The 18,162-nt window shown below is 37.1% G+C and overlaps 2 protein-coding genes across 2 annotated transcripts; one reads left to right on the forward strand and one right to left on the reverse strand.

Annotated features, from left to right (window-relative positions):
• Nucleotides 1-679: 679 nt before the first annotated feature.
• Nucleotides 680-5,053, reverse strand: LOC144439362 (fibroblast growth factor 16-like). The gene is made up of 3 exons (XM_078128645.1): nt 4,792-5,053; nt 1,985-2,091; nt 680-997 (listed from the first exon to the last, which is right to left on the reverse strand). The coding sequence occupies exons 1-3, from the start codon at nt 5,051-5,053 to the stop codon at nt 680-682; spliced, it is 687 nt and encodes a 228-aa protein (XP_077984771.1).
• A 4,940-nt stretch (nt 5,054-9,993) lies between these two features.
• LOC144439363 (neuralized-like protein 4) lies at nt 9,994-17,224 on the forward strand. Its single transcript, XM_078128646.1, has 12 exons — nt 9,994-10,538; nt 10,965-11,101; nt 11,610-11,751; nt 12,030-12,297; nt 12,939-13,098; nt 13,667-14,115; nt 14,274-14,886; nt 15,299-15,385; nt 15,897-16,035; nt 16,245-16,360; nt 16,613-16,760; nt 16,996-17,224. The coding sequence occupies exons 1-12, from the start codon at nt 9,994-9,996 to the stop codon at nt 17,198-17,200; spliced, it is 3,009 nt and encodes a 1,002-aa protein (XP_077984772.1). The 3' UTR covers nt 17,201-17,224.
• Nucleotides 17,225-18,162: the final 938 nt, after the last annotated feature.

An 18,162-nucleotide genomic window follows, 5' to 3' on the forward strand; every position in this document is an offset into this window, starting at 1 on the left:
AACGAAACTACAATTTGAACTCCAAAATATTTCAAAACAACTACTTCACCATGGCAACCGTAACATCTCGTAAAGTACCATCTGGAGACTTGTTTGCATGGAAACATAATTGTGTAATAAACAGACTTGTATTCATATACAGTGAAACATTATGAATCAACTTTATAAAGGGGTTTACTTTCATCCTTTTTTGGACATAACATTCATAATTATCGTCTATCATGATCGGGGTTTACGTTGATTCACTAGCATTTATTTGCTACTCTTCCGCTATCTCATTTTAGATATTCACACGTAAAATATATTTCTTTTGTTATGTAGATTAAGTGGAAAGGAATGCAAATTAACATAATAATTTATGTACAAACAATAGCTAAATAATCCGAGGGAAAACTTTGGTATTACAAATACCCTGTAAGATCTGAAAATAAATATGACGAATTTGTAGTGCCGAGTCGTCTCGTATGTATTGCTTTGTTTGATAACATGTAAAGGCGTAATACTGCAAGTATGGCGGTAACGTTTTGAAATATTTATAACTAAAGATATTACCTCTTGTTCATCACCCTTTTTTCAGTTCAGTAATATATATAAAATAAATCGTATGGCAAAAAAAATCAACATCAAAAACATATATCTAGAGAAATTCACTTCGGAATGTGCCAGCCTACACGTGACTTCAGTTCCTTTCAAGCCTTGGTTTTAGTCTTTCGAGTTGCTCTACTACTGGGAAATCGTATAAGAACGGCACTTTTTTTGGGTCCACGGGACGTTGCAGGAAGTGGATTCGTTTGTTGTCCGACTTCGTAAAAGATGCGTTGATTGGTTCTCCCTTGTTGCCAAGGGAAACATACCACAATCGTTCTGTATCTCTATCTTTCTCTATCGTGCGACTCTCTTTGTTTAATTTGCTTGGGTACTTCACCGAGGAGTAAGTGCTGAACCACTCATCGTCGACATTTCGTTCTTTGAAAAGACAATTTCTGTTAAGTACCGGCTGAAAAAGACAATTATGTTACTAAATTTTAATATCATTGCCAAGATTAAACTTGTGACCGGCAACAGGACGATGTCGTAAATACAACGAGCATCAAATACCAACGACTTCGTGACTGAAGTCAGATTTACAACTCACAGGTGTTAAAGGATATACAGTCAGCATGTCATCCAAATATAAATGACAACAACTAAATATCCCATGTATCATTTCTTATGAACTATAGACTAAGTGTTATATTGTCACTGAGCTCACGTAAACAAACAAGAAAAAGCATAAACAAACAAACAAGAAAAAGCATCAGCTGAACTTGTCATGTACATGTATGTAACATGTATGTATGTATGTCTGTATGTCTGTATGTATGTATGTATGTATGTATGTATGTATGTATGTATGTATGTATGTATGTATGTATGTATGTATGTATGTATGTATGTATGTATGTATGTATGTATGTATGTACGTATGTACGTACGTACGCACGGTTGTCTGTCTATCTGTCTATGGATTTTCCTTTCGCATAGCTAATACTAACAGTTTACATAATTAACATATTCTTTATATTTTAGGTGTGAGTAAAGAGTACAGATGCTGAAAAGGAAATGACGATTTCGGAAAAAGTCCGTAAACATTTTCGTGCGTATTTCTTATCACCAGGGAAACGTTGGCAATGATTTATAGAAACAGAAACAAAATCTTTAGACAAACTGAATAATTTTAATGATCTTATCTGTTGATTTTTTTTGGTAAAAAGCAACAGTTAACTTCATAAAAACACACCAACATTAAGTTATTATGATGTAGTAACATGTGTTCAGGTACATTGTTTAGGTCGTGCAATACAGAAGAAGGTAAGTATAGATAAATGAATCACCTTTATCCAGGACCCTATCTACCCCGTTAGGAAACTAAATTCCTTGATGTTCAGAAAGATTGCCTTTAAGCAATACTTGACTCATACAACATGAAATACAATGAACCTACCGAGGCATAAAGTTGTCCATATTTATTCATAGCCAGGAACAAACCAGTGTCGACGCCTTTCAAAGCTACTGTTGCAGGTTTATGTATGGTGATCAGTTTCAATATCGCTAGAGAAAAAAATGAAATAAATAAAGGAACAAAATAGAATAAATATTATGCAACCAAACAAATGTGTGTTTACGAAATTCCGTATAATCTGATTTAGTAAAGTCTTTTGGGGTTATTGTGCAATGTATTGATTGTCGATAGGGCCCTTGAGGTACTGTTAAGATTCCTTTTCTAAGTACAATCGTTGTTGATGTCAACGGTTGGTAGAACACACACATCGATGTAATAACCCCCTTAAAGCCAAGAAGGTGATTTCTTAATGAGCAAATTCGATAATTGTATTCCCTGTAGCACAACTAGATCAGAGCGTACCTGAGTGGGACCTTTGCTATTTCTTGTTGTATAGTATGTTATTCTAGTTCCGTATTGTTAACTTGTATGTAACTTTAAGAACAGCCAAGGAGAAGACCGTCCTCTCCTTTTTTGTGGTGTAGGTCGACGTTTAATCGTGTGAATCCTAAACATTGATGTTGGTGTCAATGTCAAGGTGTGAAGCAAAGTACCAAACGAAAGACTGTACGACTGTCTTAAAACAAAAAGCTTTGAAGAAGTCATTATTTATGAGGTAAATACCGTGGTGGAATCAAAATTATACTTGAAAACAATTGTTACATAATTATCAAACAGTTTGATAAAGCAACTCAAACTGTCGAAAATACCAGTATAACACAGGTACAATATCTAATATAATGATGACATAAAAATTTTTGTGACATCCATCATAAATATATATATATATATATATATATATATATATATATATATATATATATATATATATATATATATCAACATCTCCTGACGAGTGATTTACTCACGAAACAGGCTTGTAGAGACGAAAAACCCGACTTGATTTTCTTCTACCCTCAATATATATATATATATATATATATATATATATATATATATATATATATATATATATATATATATATATATATATATATATATATATATATATATATATATATATAATATGACTAAGTACTGCTGTATCGGGTAACACAAAGACTTGGGCGGCGAAAAGAAAGCGTTTTGTGTGCCGGCAAATGCTTAGACGGAGAGTAACATAAACATTCCGATCGTTCCGACAATTTTGTAATTTTGCCGCTTTCATTGGAATGTCCCTAACTACCCCAGTCGTATCCAATTCACATCAAATTCGCACTGTACTGCGGGGTTGCCCCGGTGACCATGTGGTGTTGAACAGGTTAAGCAGTAAACACTGACGAAAAACCATTAACTCTTTATTTAGGGTCAACCATGTTTTATTGTGAAAAGAACCATAAACAACGTGAAGCAGTACATATTATATCATGCAAACTATCGATTGATACTAAGGTTACGAAATAAGATGTTCTTTTGAAGTGCTTGTACCATTAGGGAAATAACAAGACGTATTGAAAATCTGGTGACGTTGGTTATCGGCCGAACTCGTGTGATCCTAAGGTGTATGGTCTGTATATACCTTTGAATTTGACTCTCAAGTCAGGTTTTACCATAGACAGTGTAGACTTCTCCACTGTCTATGGTTTTACATTGTATATAAAGTGCAGACAAAATGGGCCTTTGAAATAGACAAACAAAGAAAATAAAGATATTGTGCACTTGACAAAGAATCGCCAACGTGCCCCATTTCCTAGTTGTTGAACCTGTATCTCGATTTTTCAATTAAAAGAGTTTCGGGTAAAAGTCGCGTCTGATGGTTTGCAGTGCAGCCAGTGGCTGACTCTTTGTGGTGATTGGGGTACCACTATAACAGGGTCTGTCATTCCTCGTATAACGGTGTCTGTTATAGTTCATGTTGATGTGTTTTTGTATCTCATGAAAGCACGAAACATTATCAACACCAAATGATATATCGCATCGGTGAACTAAGAGGCCAGATTACAGATGTATAACCACTTCACATGACGTGGCCAGGCCGAGATAGCACCAATTTTTCTGTCGTAAATCTAAATCTTGCATCTGTTCGGACACGTTGATAGCTTCCCGTCTCTAATTTACACGGCTAGATTGAATATTTACCGTACCGTACATACAAGGAAAAAAGGAATGAAGCACTTAAGTGGGTTGGTCTGCGAAGGACACAAACCACTTTCTTGCTTTCTCTTTGCTTTGAATATACTTCCAATTATAACAGTCCACTTCGCTTTTGTCAGTGGGATTATCCGAGTACCTAAATGTACATATTGACTCTACAGTGGAAAGCCCAGACAGTGCGAGTGATTTTCGATTCAACACCGGTGAATAGAGTGCTTTTGTTAGTGTCCTTGAAGACAGGGCAACAAGAAGTAAACCATTACTAAGTTGGCGTAATTGGAAGGGATCGTAATGAAACAAGACGTGCCCGGGCTTGCCCCAAGAAAAGTAACCAAGCGCGGGGAATTCAAGAGTGTGGGTCAAACTGTCTTTTGATGCTATTCAAGAATAACCCATTAGGGCGGGTGCTAAACAAAGAGATATTGGTGTAATTGTTACCAAACAGTACAATGTGCTTTGCTGAGATGCTTATTTCCATGAGGTGAACAAACGGCTTACACACTTTTTAAAATGCTGTTTTTAAAGCACATGAAAATAAAACGCAACAGGTCTCACACTCCCGGACACTATGATCACGAATATTTGTATAGTACTATTAGTAGCAGTGTACTGGTTTTGATATCAAGCGATGTCAATGCATGCTGATTAAAACTTACCATATCTGTCATGGTCATGCGGCGTTCCTCCGACCGTTTTGTTGGGAAAGATCTGCAGGTGATAGCCACTCCGACAGTAGAATTGTCGATAGTGCATCGCGTTGAAAATAGCGATCGAGTAGTCGTCGCCACTGTTGTTGATCTCGTTGACATCGTTCGAAATTACTCTCGGCTTCTGACTTGTTACATCTAATGTTTTTGGAGAAAAACTATGTCCAAAGCAAAGCTTTGCAACGATGACTGTGAACACCAATGTCTTCATGGCTGCTCTTCTGGTACATATGGTGTGCACGACATGTATTCACAAGTCTGGACATTGCTTCACGCTGTGAGTACTCCCTACGGACGTGCGCCCTACACGGCCGAGTTGACACGACCTCTGTAATCGCCCATAGAGATACTTATTAATTGAGGCTTGTAAGTTCAAAAGTTCGTGTTAATCTTTTATAAAAGGATGCCGAAACATGTAATATTGTCAAGTATCAGACTGTATGACTCATCGCGATGGGGGAAAATCCAATGTACATACATGTTCAAACACAGACACCTGTTGTCTGTTTATGCTGTCGTTGGTGGCGGTGTTGACAAATCACTCAACACAGATTCATCATCGCCCAGTGAAGCAATTTCACGGTTCTTCACATGCAGTATGTGTTTTCAATAAGGATAACAGATACCCCTGTTTCCGCTCTGTATCCGTTTTGACTACGAACTAACATTCATTGTTTACGACAATTTTATTAAGTTCATGATAACAAATGAAGAATGCGCCCGTGATGTTGTTGCGACCTTTGATCGCCCCACATTCTCTCAATCGCATTGACAATCATGTGTTACCAATCACAATAAATGTCAGCTTTGAACTTTAATGAATGACTGTAATTAAAAACTATTGCAGACATAATCTACCAGACCACAGCCCCTCCACCAACAGACTAGTTTGTAGCTCAATTTACATAAACAGCGCCCTCCAGAGGCATTGGTTACAGGTAATGGCATGAACATAAGAAATGAGATTAAATCCCAGCTTATATCTTGCTTTGTTTATGAGTCAACAAAATATTGAATCGATGAGGGTGGGGGTGGGGGGGGGGTATTCATCAGCCTACATGAGAAAGTCATGTCAAACATTATAAAAAGCACGAAAGTTACTGTTTGGTGTGTTTCTCGATTACAAGGAAACTAGCAGATTTGGCTAGTGAACATGATAACATAATACTGTATATCTAAAAAGTAATTAACAAACCAACATGTCAGCCGTGGATGTGAGCGTATTGATGTTTCGTCGCTTGTTTGTTCGTTCGCACGCTAACACAAAACTCAAAACATAAAGATTTCAAAACAGAAGTGCGAAAGAATAGTCAAATTAGGTGATTTCATTCTCGTACACCATACGCCATTCTTGGTATTGAAACCATGGTGATATTTATGAGAATTTTCGTGATGTGAAATTGTTTTGTTCAACGTGCAGATTGATTCAATCGCCATAAATGTCTTCGTACATGATTTATGCGCAAAAATATAGTATGTAACATATTTACTTCACTTCTTTTATAAGTAAAAGTTACAACACCACAGGAGGACACAACTATAGTGATATATGAAGAGAAACGACATATGTCGATTTTGAATAAACTGACAAATGCCAATATTTTCTTTATCACGTGATACATAACATATTCAGAATGAAAACCACATGAAGAATTTTTGCAGAAATATGGCTGTTTTTCTTATTCGGTACACGACTGACAAACCAGGTTGATGGCAAGCAGTCAAATTTACATGAATTCCGCCCGCTATTTCAGTACTGCGATATCCTTTGTTTATCAATGTAGCGTTATTATTGCTATATATTTGAAACTACTACCATCTTTCTTGGTTCTTGACATCTTGTAGTACTGTTAATTCAGTAAGTTATACCTCACTTTGTCATCATGTTACGTCATGCCACGTCATACGATGTTCAGCTTCAGAGTCAACCAAGAACTTTTGGTTGAAAATCCAAATATAGTATGTTTGACGTTTATATCTAGTTTTTCAAGACACTTATTTTCCCGAGATATGCTTCAGAATATAATAAAACATCTTTCAGAATATTCATAAAATATCTATAATGTTGACATATATACAGCATACATTGTGAAATGAGCCAAATAAAACTGGTTTCTAAGATCGCGTAAGTCCACACACAGCGGATATGTGTATAAGCTTATATTTGCGCCCAGACAGAGGTACTAGCTTCAGCAAACCCAGGCCCAAAGCGCAAATCCATGGTCTTAATACAAGACCAAAAAGTGATGTACTGTGGTCAATTTACAACCGTGTCCATAGGTAAAATATGCACCCATAAAGAGAGTTACGATGCGATATCAGACATTTACTGGCCTAGGGAGTCTTAAATCTAATACCAAACAGAACCTACTAACCTGGCTTAGGGAGCCTTCCTTAATTACAAGGGGGAAATTAGGGGAGGGTTCACTTTTTAAAAAAATGAATCCTTGGTGAGGGTCATATTTTAGACAATGGTAATTAGGGGAAGGTCACATTTTACATTGACGCGCTTTTTTACATAACTATGCATAATTTTGTGTTTCTGGCATGATCCTACCGCTGCCACAAGTTCCAATTCCAGCAAACGTAATTGTTATTCACCACAGGATAGGTGAAACATTGACATGGAAGCAGTGCTATGGGGTGATTTTATGCTCTCTCGAGTCAACGAACAAATGGACATACAAGTTGTGAATGACTTCATGTACTTAATATATATTCAGATAAAAATTATGTCCGCTGTGTAACCTTCTGCCATTCATGTGCAGTTTACTTCATAGAGTCTGTCAGAAGTACGCCACTATGTGGAAATGAAAACGTCACAGTTGCCATGACTTTAAAAAAGAAAGTAAATGATGCATTGTGGGCCTTAGTCATACCTCGGGGATTCCCCTGCTCCACTTCTAGGAAGTGATCACGTGACAATGAAAACGTAGCACTCCTACTGTGTCCAAATATCTCTTTGTTTGTAGCAAAACATTGGTAGTATAAGGGACCAGATTTCTGATAATTGAGTGATCGAACAAACGGTAAGTAAAAGGAGTAAAATAAGTAACTAATATTGACAAGTAAACGACTGCAGTAATGTTGTTGTGAGACAAAAAATAAGACTTTGGTCTGCAGCAATCATTGCGGAAGTAAGGGTGTATATTTCCTATACTTAGTACAACACTGACCTGGACGTGGGGTGCGTAGGTGAGGTTTAAGTTTAACACTGAAATGAATACTTTGCACCTGTGAACAGACTTGACAAGGTATCTAAATGCCAGTTTCTATTTTCCCTGCATACAGTTCGAGTCTGGTATGTCTGTGTGACTTGTCATACGTCGTGTAAGGTGGTGACACTGTGCACACAGTACTAGATTGTAGACACGTCACATATCACTGTTATATATACAGTATAAATACTTGAACATTACAGTCAGTCGTCATCAAATATTTCTCGCTCTAAAATCGAAATAAGCTTACGAGTAGTAGCGAACGACTTTACCAAATCTGTACCTGTTAAACAAAAATGTATGCACACCTACACACAATTGAAAGATATACATGAAATAATTGGGTATCAGCTCAGTAGTATTTGGCATACACATTGTAAGTAAATTGACACTTGTAACACTTGTGTGCATGTATGTACATGTCTGTCTGTAGTCTTATTTATATATTTTGTTGCAATCTGTCATGAAATTTTACGATTACAGTATTTTGTATCCTGGCTGATACATGTGATTTTATGACAGAATGGCTCTGTAAACAACAACAACACAGGAATTTCACATTGGGGTCATTACAATCGAAACGTCACAAGTCAGAACCGTGAACAATATGTCGGGGTCACCGCAGGTCACAGTATTTTAACAACATAATTACAATGTTTCTGTGTCTCACAGTCTTTGTGTGGAAAGACTAGAATACTAGAATACTGGTGGTGGTGGTGGTGGTGGTGGTGGTGGGGGGGGGTAGTTTAACTTTGTTTAAGATGGACTTGAAGGTTATTATGGTATTTGCTGATATACAGGTATACATTGCTTTAAAATCCCCGGTAGCTCAAACTGTTCGCTTTTTAATTCGCCATTTTTTGTACGTTAAAAAATAATCCAACCTGTCCTGTGATTCTAATGTGCAGTAATTTGGCTTAACGTTAGTCTGAAAACGATACGAATACATGTAATAAACGGTTGGGGCTTGGCGTTTGCCAGCAATTATAAATTTGTGGGATCCTGATAGGGTATCTCACTAGAAGATACATACTTTAACAAGTGCAGCAACATTACAATAGGTACAATGTAATACATGTAAGTACAAGTAAAACACTAACACTGTTTTATGAGAAAGTAGTGTGAGTTGAAGGTTCTATAAATGATTTCCTATTTCCATGATATACTGCCATGAAGTGTGCACTTAAACTTTGTAGAAGGTGTTGTTCACGGTGCTTGGTATTTAATTCCTCCTAAAACCAGGAGACAAGATTTCCACAATGGAGCTGTAACAAGCATTTGGGAGACCATTTTAGTTGCAAAAAGAAGAAAACTTTGCTAATTCAACTTATGTGTATTATAATGAATTTGTTAATTTTAACGATATAATAGTTTGCAGTGTGACTGCATTATGAATACTTATTTATTCAAATTGTATTTTTACTAAATGACATGCTAAAACGTCATCCAAAGTCAACTTCTACACACACACACACACACACACACACACACACACACACACACACACACACACACACACACACACACACAAAACACTGTCTGTATCTGCTTTAAATTAATAGTATTCCGAATGGCACTATATTGCAATGTGTTTGTGTCACCCTCTCTACACCCGGACTTCGAACTTCGACCTTTAGAGCCATGAGTTTACAATATTTCCATCTACGACCTTAGAGCTGTGAGGTTACACTGCCAACTTCGGCAATAGAGCTATGAGTTTACAATACTGCGTCCCTTACAAACTAATATCTGCCAGAATTCCGAGAACGTGTTATTGTGGTCTGAGTACATGATGGTTCAAAACCTTGACTTTATTATTCAGTATATAATGTTTCGAACTGACGAAATACTGATACTTAGTTTCAGGTCAAAGATATAGGCAAGAATATTTTGCAAGTCGATCCAAGAAATACATATACATATTACAAGGATCATGGGAAATGAGCTAGAAAGACAACAACGCCAACAACAACAAGATGGAGAGGCAGTGCGTTTACGACATACATTAGCATTATTAGAAGCATTAGGAAGGCTTGCTCACGATGATGATGATGATGATGAACCAACGGCAAGTCCAACAGAGATAGAACATGCATGGGATCCTGATGATTGCTCAGACAATTTTAGCGTTCTCAGGGATAAAGTTACCGCCCGTAGAGGTGCACAGTCAAACCGTACAGATCTCATTCGAGGGAAGAAAGGATACCGGAGTGGAACCCATTCTTTTGAAATCCATTGGCCTAAAAACGAGAGAGGTTCACATGCTATGATCGGAGTTGCAGACCCAAAAGCACCGTTGAGTTGCGTCGGATATACGTACCTCCTTGGAGCAACTGACGATTCCTGGGGATGGAGTTTGGTTGATAAAAAGTTAATCCATAATGGTAAGGTGATAGGAACCTATCCGAGAGGGAAACCTAAATATGAAGTTCCTGAAACGATAATTGTCATTTTGAACGCAGACGATGGTGTTCTAAGGTAGGTGAAGATTACTCTTTTATTCTTTCAGAAGTGATGTAAGACTATATTCTGGGGTTCAGTTTTGATCGTTGTTCAATTTCCATGTGGTAAGTCTTATGGCTACACCCCTAAACAAACTGTGTCACTGGTTCAAATAATATGTGTCTGATCACAGCTACTTTAATGCATCGCCAAAAATTGTCAATAGTCTTACCCATGCACTACTAGTAAATATATAGAGCGACAGCGAAAACAACCCCTATTTAGTATGTGCTGTGCTTAATATATAAGCTTACTGCCGGGTTGTCATTTCATATGCACACCATACCATCGTATTAAGTCAGCATATTGTCACGTACACTTTATCGAAAACGTGTGTTGGTATTTGAGATTTTTGGTAATGATGGGGCTCATACTATTCTGACACCCCTGTATATCTTGCAGGTTTCGTGATGGTGTTGAGGATCTCGGTGTAGCTTTTACTAATCTTCCACATCAAAACCTGTTCAAACCACTCTCCATCAGCGTAAGCTCAACTTTTGGTGATAGTGACATCAAAATGATTTACAAGGGTACTGTAGGTATGGCGAAATGTTCTCATTACAGGCATGTTTTAATGAAGTCTTGATGAGCTAATGTTTAGAGTGACCGGCTTGGAATCTGCAGGTTGCAGGTTCAAGACCAATCGTTGTTGTTTCTAAACGGCTAAAGTCCTTGGGCAAGATTTGAACCACGTTTGTGTCTCACTCAACCCAGCTGTATAATCGGGGACCTGGTAGGATAGAGGTCCAATGCTAATGTTTTAATCATATGCGCTTACAGAGGCTGCAATGGACTGTTTGCTCCCCAGGGACTTAAGGGAGTAAAGGGCTGTTGTGCCACTGTAGATCCATACCAGGGGTAATAATTGTATGCACTTCGAGCAGAGAGTGGGAAGAGTTATATAAAAACCAACATTATCATTAAAAAATCAGTATTCCACGATATACTCGCCTTTCCTTTATAACATTTGTTCAACCTTTCCATTGCCTCTGTTTTGATTCCTTCGAATTCCTATAAACTGGTACATCGTTTGCTTGTTTCCTGTAGGTGGAATTTCACAGCTGACATCTGCTGGAGAACAAATTGTTTCGGTTCCCGCCCCCTCTGGTGGCAGCCAATATAGCTTCCACGCAAGGTGTGGGGACAATGCTGCAGTAATGTACAGTGGAAGAGTTGCAAAGAGAAATGAGTAGGTTTTCAGTATGTATGTATGTATGTATGTATGTATGTATGTATGTATGTATGTATGTATGTATGTATGTATGTATGTATGTATGTATGTATGTATGTGTGTGTATGTATGTATGTATATGTATGTATGTATGTACGTACGTACGCACGTACGTGTGTGTGTGCGTGCGTGTCTGTCTGTCTGTCTGTCTGTCTGTCTGTCGTTATGCGTGTATAACTTCTAACTTTGCTTGGATGATGAATACACTATCATATTGTGTCTATCATATATTGCAGAGCAAGAGAAAGTTTCAATAACGGCGTCGTTCTAACAAAACAACCACTGAAGAACAACGTCCGCTTCGAGGTGCGCCTAGATACAAAAATAGCAAGATGGAGTGGAGGTTTGGAAATTGGCTTCACTTCAAATTCTCCACTAGAGCTGACTTTTCCCGGTACAATGACAGAATGTAGTGACGGTGTCACTTTGATGTGGTCTGGGTCAAACGTCATGAAAAATGGTGAAACCGTTTCTCAGCTTGAAATTGATCTGGATGACTGCACGGTAGATATAGTTTACATCCTTCGTTTGTTTGTTTGTTTGTTTGTTTGTTTGTTTGTTTGTTTGTTTGGCTGGTTGGTTGTGTGTATTTATTTATTTATTTATTTCTTGTTATTTCTTGTTATTTATTTATTTATTTATTTGTTTTCACCTTAACAGTTGTAAATGGAATGACAAGATTGAATTAAGATACATTGGTCTATTTTAATCTGCTGCATTAACACAAAAAATAATTCCGTAGAAAGAGTATGTTCTGTGTTACCTCCAAAGACACGTTTTCTCAGATCAAGTTGGCGTCGAAATATTTCGAGGCATACATTCGATTCATAAACACAATATTTGCATGGATAAATATTTTGTACTTTGGTAATAATTCGAGAATAATTTATTCAAAAGAGACGTCCAGTCACTAGCAGACTTGTTCCTCCAGTAACTTACTTACACAAGTTTATTGATTACTGCTATCAACTTACATATAATAATATTGGTGATGAAATAACTAAGAGATCTTGTAAAGAATTCGAAGATCTTCTGTACTTTACATATGCGGCTTAGTCACTTTTGGAGAATTCCGGCAAGGGTTTATGGGAAAACGTCAAGTGATGACATAACAAATACTATAACCACTTTGTTCGGATTAACAGGTCGGTGACACGTGTGGAATTGAAAGAAAAGACGACGGTTCAGTACACTTCTATTTCAACGGAAAGGTCTTGAACAAGGCGGTTAGACTAAGGAGTAACCCGGATGTAGCTTATGGTGTTGTAGATGTTTATGGACAAGCTGAAAGTGTCACAATATGCGGTAATTGAATACTAGTATACACCAATACAGTCAAAATGTATATGTTAATTCACAAGATTTACACAAGGAAAACAATACAAATGAAATTCATGTCGTTATTATGCCAGTGCCACACCGTATTTTGCACATGATAAACGATGAGAGTTTTAGAAATTTCGACTCTCGTGAATATTGGTAACAAGTATACAAAATAAAAACGTAATAATATTTATAAATTATATTATCAATTACGTTCTGACTTATTTTGTGTGATTGTTGCCAATGTTCACGAGAGTTGAGATTAGAGAATGAAAATTGATGATAGAAAAGTTAGTAGTTAAAAGAAAAGGCTCGACAAAAAACAACATCCACTACTGTGTAACACCAGATTACTAAGAACCAAATTATTTGTGTCGTGCTATGAGAGGGTGTAATAATCAAATCTCTGAAAATACATATTTTCGTAACACTAAACAGGAATAAACTTTTAAAGAATGATGTGATAAAGTTGAAACCACTCACAACATGTTTATTGTGGTCTCGTTTTAATAATACCATTTTTCTTTCCTGTCATAAAATGCAATAATAGAAAGCGAAGGAGAAAGTGCGTCGACAGGTGTCACCAAAAGCGATATGAGTGGAAGCGATCCTAACGCCATCATGTTCCAAATGAGGGATACGATCGAATATTTGAAAGGAGGAGATGTCGACCTGCGTACAGCTATTGAGAAAATCGTGACGATAATTGCACGGCCTTTTGACGAAACTGATAACGAAGGACTTCGTCAACGATTTGGTGACCATCTTGCAAGCTTAGGAGGTGGCTATGAATTGACAAAGTTACTGAAGACTGTCCAAGAGCTAGGAGATCGTCGACCAACGGATAGTACTTGGTTATGCACTACCATCATACGTGGAATTTGCTGGAATTACTCTGACAGCAGCCTTAAAATATGTAAACAGTTTGGCCAGTCCGGGCTTCTCGAACTCGTGCTGAAAGACCTAGATCGATTTGGCCCAATAAAAATTACAACCGAGGTATGCAAACTACATAAACTCTCTCTTGCTAGCGATTTGTATTTGTTACACTTTTGGTTTTACTGACATGTAAGAATATAATTGATGTATGAACATAACTGATATATATTACGCTTTATTTCAAATTCTCTTATCTTTTCGCTCTATTTGTATTGCAGAGAAGACGAGAGCTCATTAGGTCAGCTTTTGGGGTACTCCATAACTGTGCAAAGGCATCTGAAAATAAACAGGTCTTTCATGATATTAGGGCAATCGAACGAATCTCTCCCTTTCTCAGAGCTGCTAATATGACCTTGGCTATGGGTGCCATGCTAACATTGTCTTACATCGTTGATGAACATAAGAGTAGTCTACTAACAGCCACGGACAATCTCATCGAATACATTCTTGAACTCCTGAAGAAAACTGTACGTAGTCCAAACCTTAAGGCTATCTCAGACGACAACAGCACATTTTCGGCGTTGGAACTTGTTCGGGGTCTTGGTAACATTGCTGTCAATGACAAAAACAAAGCCATGATTGTCGACCAGGGAGGAATACCAATCTTCGTTGAATTGATGAAAATAGACAGACCAACCGAACAAGAGTGTGCAGCTAATGCAATATGGACCCTGGCTAAACTAGAGAGAAACAAAAAGAAAATCGCAGGTGTAACTGGTTGCCTCGGCACATTGTCTTCACTCTGTAAGAGTCGCAATCAAGCTGTCAAACAGGCAGCAGAAAGAGCACTTATGAGACTGAAATCAACTGCTGTCCAGGGACAGGTTCTGGGTAAGAAATATATGTACATAATAATCTTCCCAGTATATATCCGCGTGTATTCACGAACTATTTATCGCTTATAAATATCGCGAACTGTTCTGAGTCAGAAGAGAGAGAGAGAGAGAGAGAGAGAGAGAGAGAGAGAGAGAGAGAGAGAGAGAGAGAGAGAGAGAGAGAGAGAGAGAGAGAGAGAGATACACATACACAGAGACAGACAGACAGACAGACAGACAGACAGACAGACAGACAGACAGACAGATATATAGACAGAGAGAGGGGACAGACAGAGAAAAGGAGAGGACAGGCCATATAAATGTATGAACAAACAGAACATACATCTGCAAAGTATATTAAAGTTCTGTGTACATCATATGCATGCCATGGCTCCAATTTGATGTAACTTTCTTTTGTTATAATTTAGGGACTGGACAGGCACTTTCTGCCTCCAGAGGCCGCTGTCAGTATAGAGATCTTTGCGGAAGATTTAAAAAATCCTTGAACCTCTCTGGTAAGTCTACTTGGATGGTTCAGCGTTCCAATATTATCATATCATATTCTACATCAGTTAAAACATGCATTGCGTCGTCCGCAATAAGTTTCTTTTTATCTAGCCGGAAAGCTGCATATAGTTCATGGCGTTGGCATGACATGCCAGTAATTGAACATTACATCACAACTGTATTCATTCACAACTAAACGTCAACCATGTTGATGTCTTCTGGTTACTAGTTGATGCTGACTTCCGTATACGGTAATCATCCCCAGGTTAAGACAACGTTGATTTTTTCGTTTCTCTGCAGAAAGAGAATTTGATTTACGCTGTAAATTGCTCAAGGTCAACAAGATCATGGTTGTTGTTACTCAGTAAAACAATTTTAGCCAAGCGCTGCAGGGAAGTGTCGCGGTGTGCTACTCTTACATCATGGCATTTTCTGACAACTCACTCGTATTTGAAATAATTAATATATTAAATTCCGTAAAAAAGTTAATACATGTGAACTTCTTTATCTTGCCTTTAGATGTTTTCTTCAATCCGAAGTTTGACATGTGTTATTGCACAGCTTGCCATGAAGATCGAGGAGATAAACTGTACTATGCTCGTGGGCAACCTGCTAAAGACTACGGTGTACCCATTGGATGGTGCCGTTTTGCTTTGAAGTTAGTATTTTTGTGTAGTCGATTTTTGAGGCAAATTTGTATGTTGAAAACAAAAGAAATAAAATCATTTAACATAGTTTTAAAGGACAATAATATTTAATAAAGTATTATGTGTGTAGTAGTATTGAGGAAGGAGTGTGTTACATGTACATAATAATTATTTTGTAACCTGCATTGCTGTTCATACTATATGTTTTTGTATACCATAGAACACATCCAAAGGCCGACGCATTACAAGTATTCCAGAAGTGGCATGTTGCCTTCCACGGAACTACAATAAATGCTGTAAATTCGATCTTGAACACTGGAGACCTACTCATGCCCGGTATGTTGTTTCGAGTCTCACTTTCAGCACTAATAGCGTATGACGACAGTTTTGTGCAATTTGAAATGGTTTGAGGTACCAAGTTTTGATCACGTGATATTGCACACCTGTTTATGTAAGTCATTTGTAGCAGTAATGACGAAACAAAAACACGACGGTCACAGTGTCTTATATTTAACATAATTAAATACTCTGTATCGTCACGTTGTTTCTATTCATAGTCACTATCATTTTCCTGGCTTTTCGTACTAGGTGATATTCTTATGGGAGGAAAACAGCTTAGTGAACTACCCGGTCATTTTACCCCTTCCTGTAAACCAAAAGGATTCGACACCAAACAGATATTCCTTTCCCCAAGTATCCGATACTCTGGATGTGATGTATATGCCAAATCGAGCGTGTAAGTATGATTTTGCCAGTCTAAGTTGAAAGGTTTTTCTAAAATTGTGTCAAAGATGGGTTTTTAGAACTGACACTCATAAAGGATATCACGCTTAAGGGATTTGTATGTGAACACATCAATCAAAATAATTTCAGTACTTACATTCTAGTACATCAAATAGCTACGCTTTCAAGTCCAGGAACTAGTCATTAAAATTGTCATTTTTACTGTAACCTTTACTTTCCTTAAATAGTTTCAAAGATGACGTCACCAAGAAAAACTATGAAGCGAAGGTAGTTTTCCAGGTGTGCATAAACCCAGCCAGCTACAAAGTTGGACCACAAACTATCGGCGCTACGTCAGAGCTTGACCTCAAGTTCAGCAACCAGGAAATCGAATGGTTCACTAAGGAACGTGGATGTGTGATTGTGTACGGGTTACTGGTTAAGTTAGAGTAACAGTTGTCCACACGTAGAGAGATGCCTTCCACAAACATCTATTCTTAGTTTAACACATGTAATTCAAAATCGCATTCTTGTGTGATTTTTATCACTTTATATTGTGATATTTCTTATGTTGTGTATACTAGTATACCATATTATATATATATATATATATATATATATATATATATATATATATATATATATATATATATATATATATATATATATATATATATATATATATATATATATATATATATAGCCACACATATGTTATATATATAACCACACTGCAATCGATTATTACTAATATAGTCAACCCCGGCCAATGTCAATATGATACCACAATCTAAGAAAGACCAATTTGATGCATAATGAACATTCAATTCGAAACGTGCCTGTTGTGACTGGATCTAATCATACAGTACAATACGATATCAAAATATTTGGAACTCTTTTTTGTGTGACTATTTTCAATATTGTGTCGATGTTTTTTCTAATTTCAAGATGGCTTACCCTTGCTGCTCTCGGCTTTCACTATGTAAGGATAGATATATAAACCACTGTTTTTCTGGAACGTAAATGAACTGTAACAGTTCGCTAAATATTTAGGGATCAGTCCACCTAAAGTGTGCCAAAAGAACTGGAAACTAGGTCTTGAAAGGAATGAACGACCTTGGCAATGACGTCAAGACACTACGATTGGTTTCACTAAAAATGGGCTCTTTAATAAAACAGTAACCAACGTTTCGACCTATAGACACTACACAGATATATAGTCTTCATCAGGGTTCTAAAAGGAATAAAAATGACAATGGAAATACATCTGTGTATAGTCGAAACGTGTTTACGTTATTAAAGAGAGCCTACATTTTATTGCCAAACCGTAACAACTGATTCAGAATTACTTTATATGTGTACAAACATATTTGAATATTATCAGGAAATCATTTATATGTCATTTAATAGAAAGA

Source organism: Glandiceps talaboti, chromosome 8 (assembly GCF_964340395.1).
Source record: "Glandiceps talaboti chromosome 8, keGlaTala1.1, whole genome shotgun sequence".
In the NCBI taxonomy this organism is placed as follows: Eukaryota; Metazoa; Hemichordata; class Enteropneusta; family Spengelidae; genus Glandiceps; species Glandiceps talaboti.

Coding starts and splice junctions, on each gene's coding strand:
- LOC144439363 (XM_078128646.1), top strand. CDS start 9,994: ATGGGAAATGAGCTAGAAAGACAACAACGCCAACAACAACAAGATGGA. Junction 12,298..12,938: donor TTGATCTGGATGACTGCACG/GTAGATATAGTT, acceptor TCGGATTAACAG/GTCGGTGACACGTGTGGAAT. Junction 14,887..15,298: donor TGTCCAGGGACAGGTTCTGG/GTAAGAAATATA, acceptor GTTATAATTTAG/GGACTGGACAGGCACTTTCT.
- LOC144439362 (XM_078128645.1), bottom strand. CDS start 5,053: ATGAAGACATTGGTGTTCACAGTCATCGTTGCAAAGCTTTGCTTTGGA. Junction 2,092..4,791: donor GCATGACCATGACAGATATG/GTAAGTTTTAAT, acceptor TTTTTTCTCTAG/CGATATTGAAACTGATCACC. Junction 998..1,984: donor ATGGACAACTTTATGCCTCG/GTAGGTTCATTG, acceptor TGTCTTTTTCAG/CCGGTACTTAACAGAAATTG.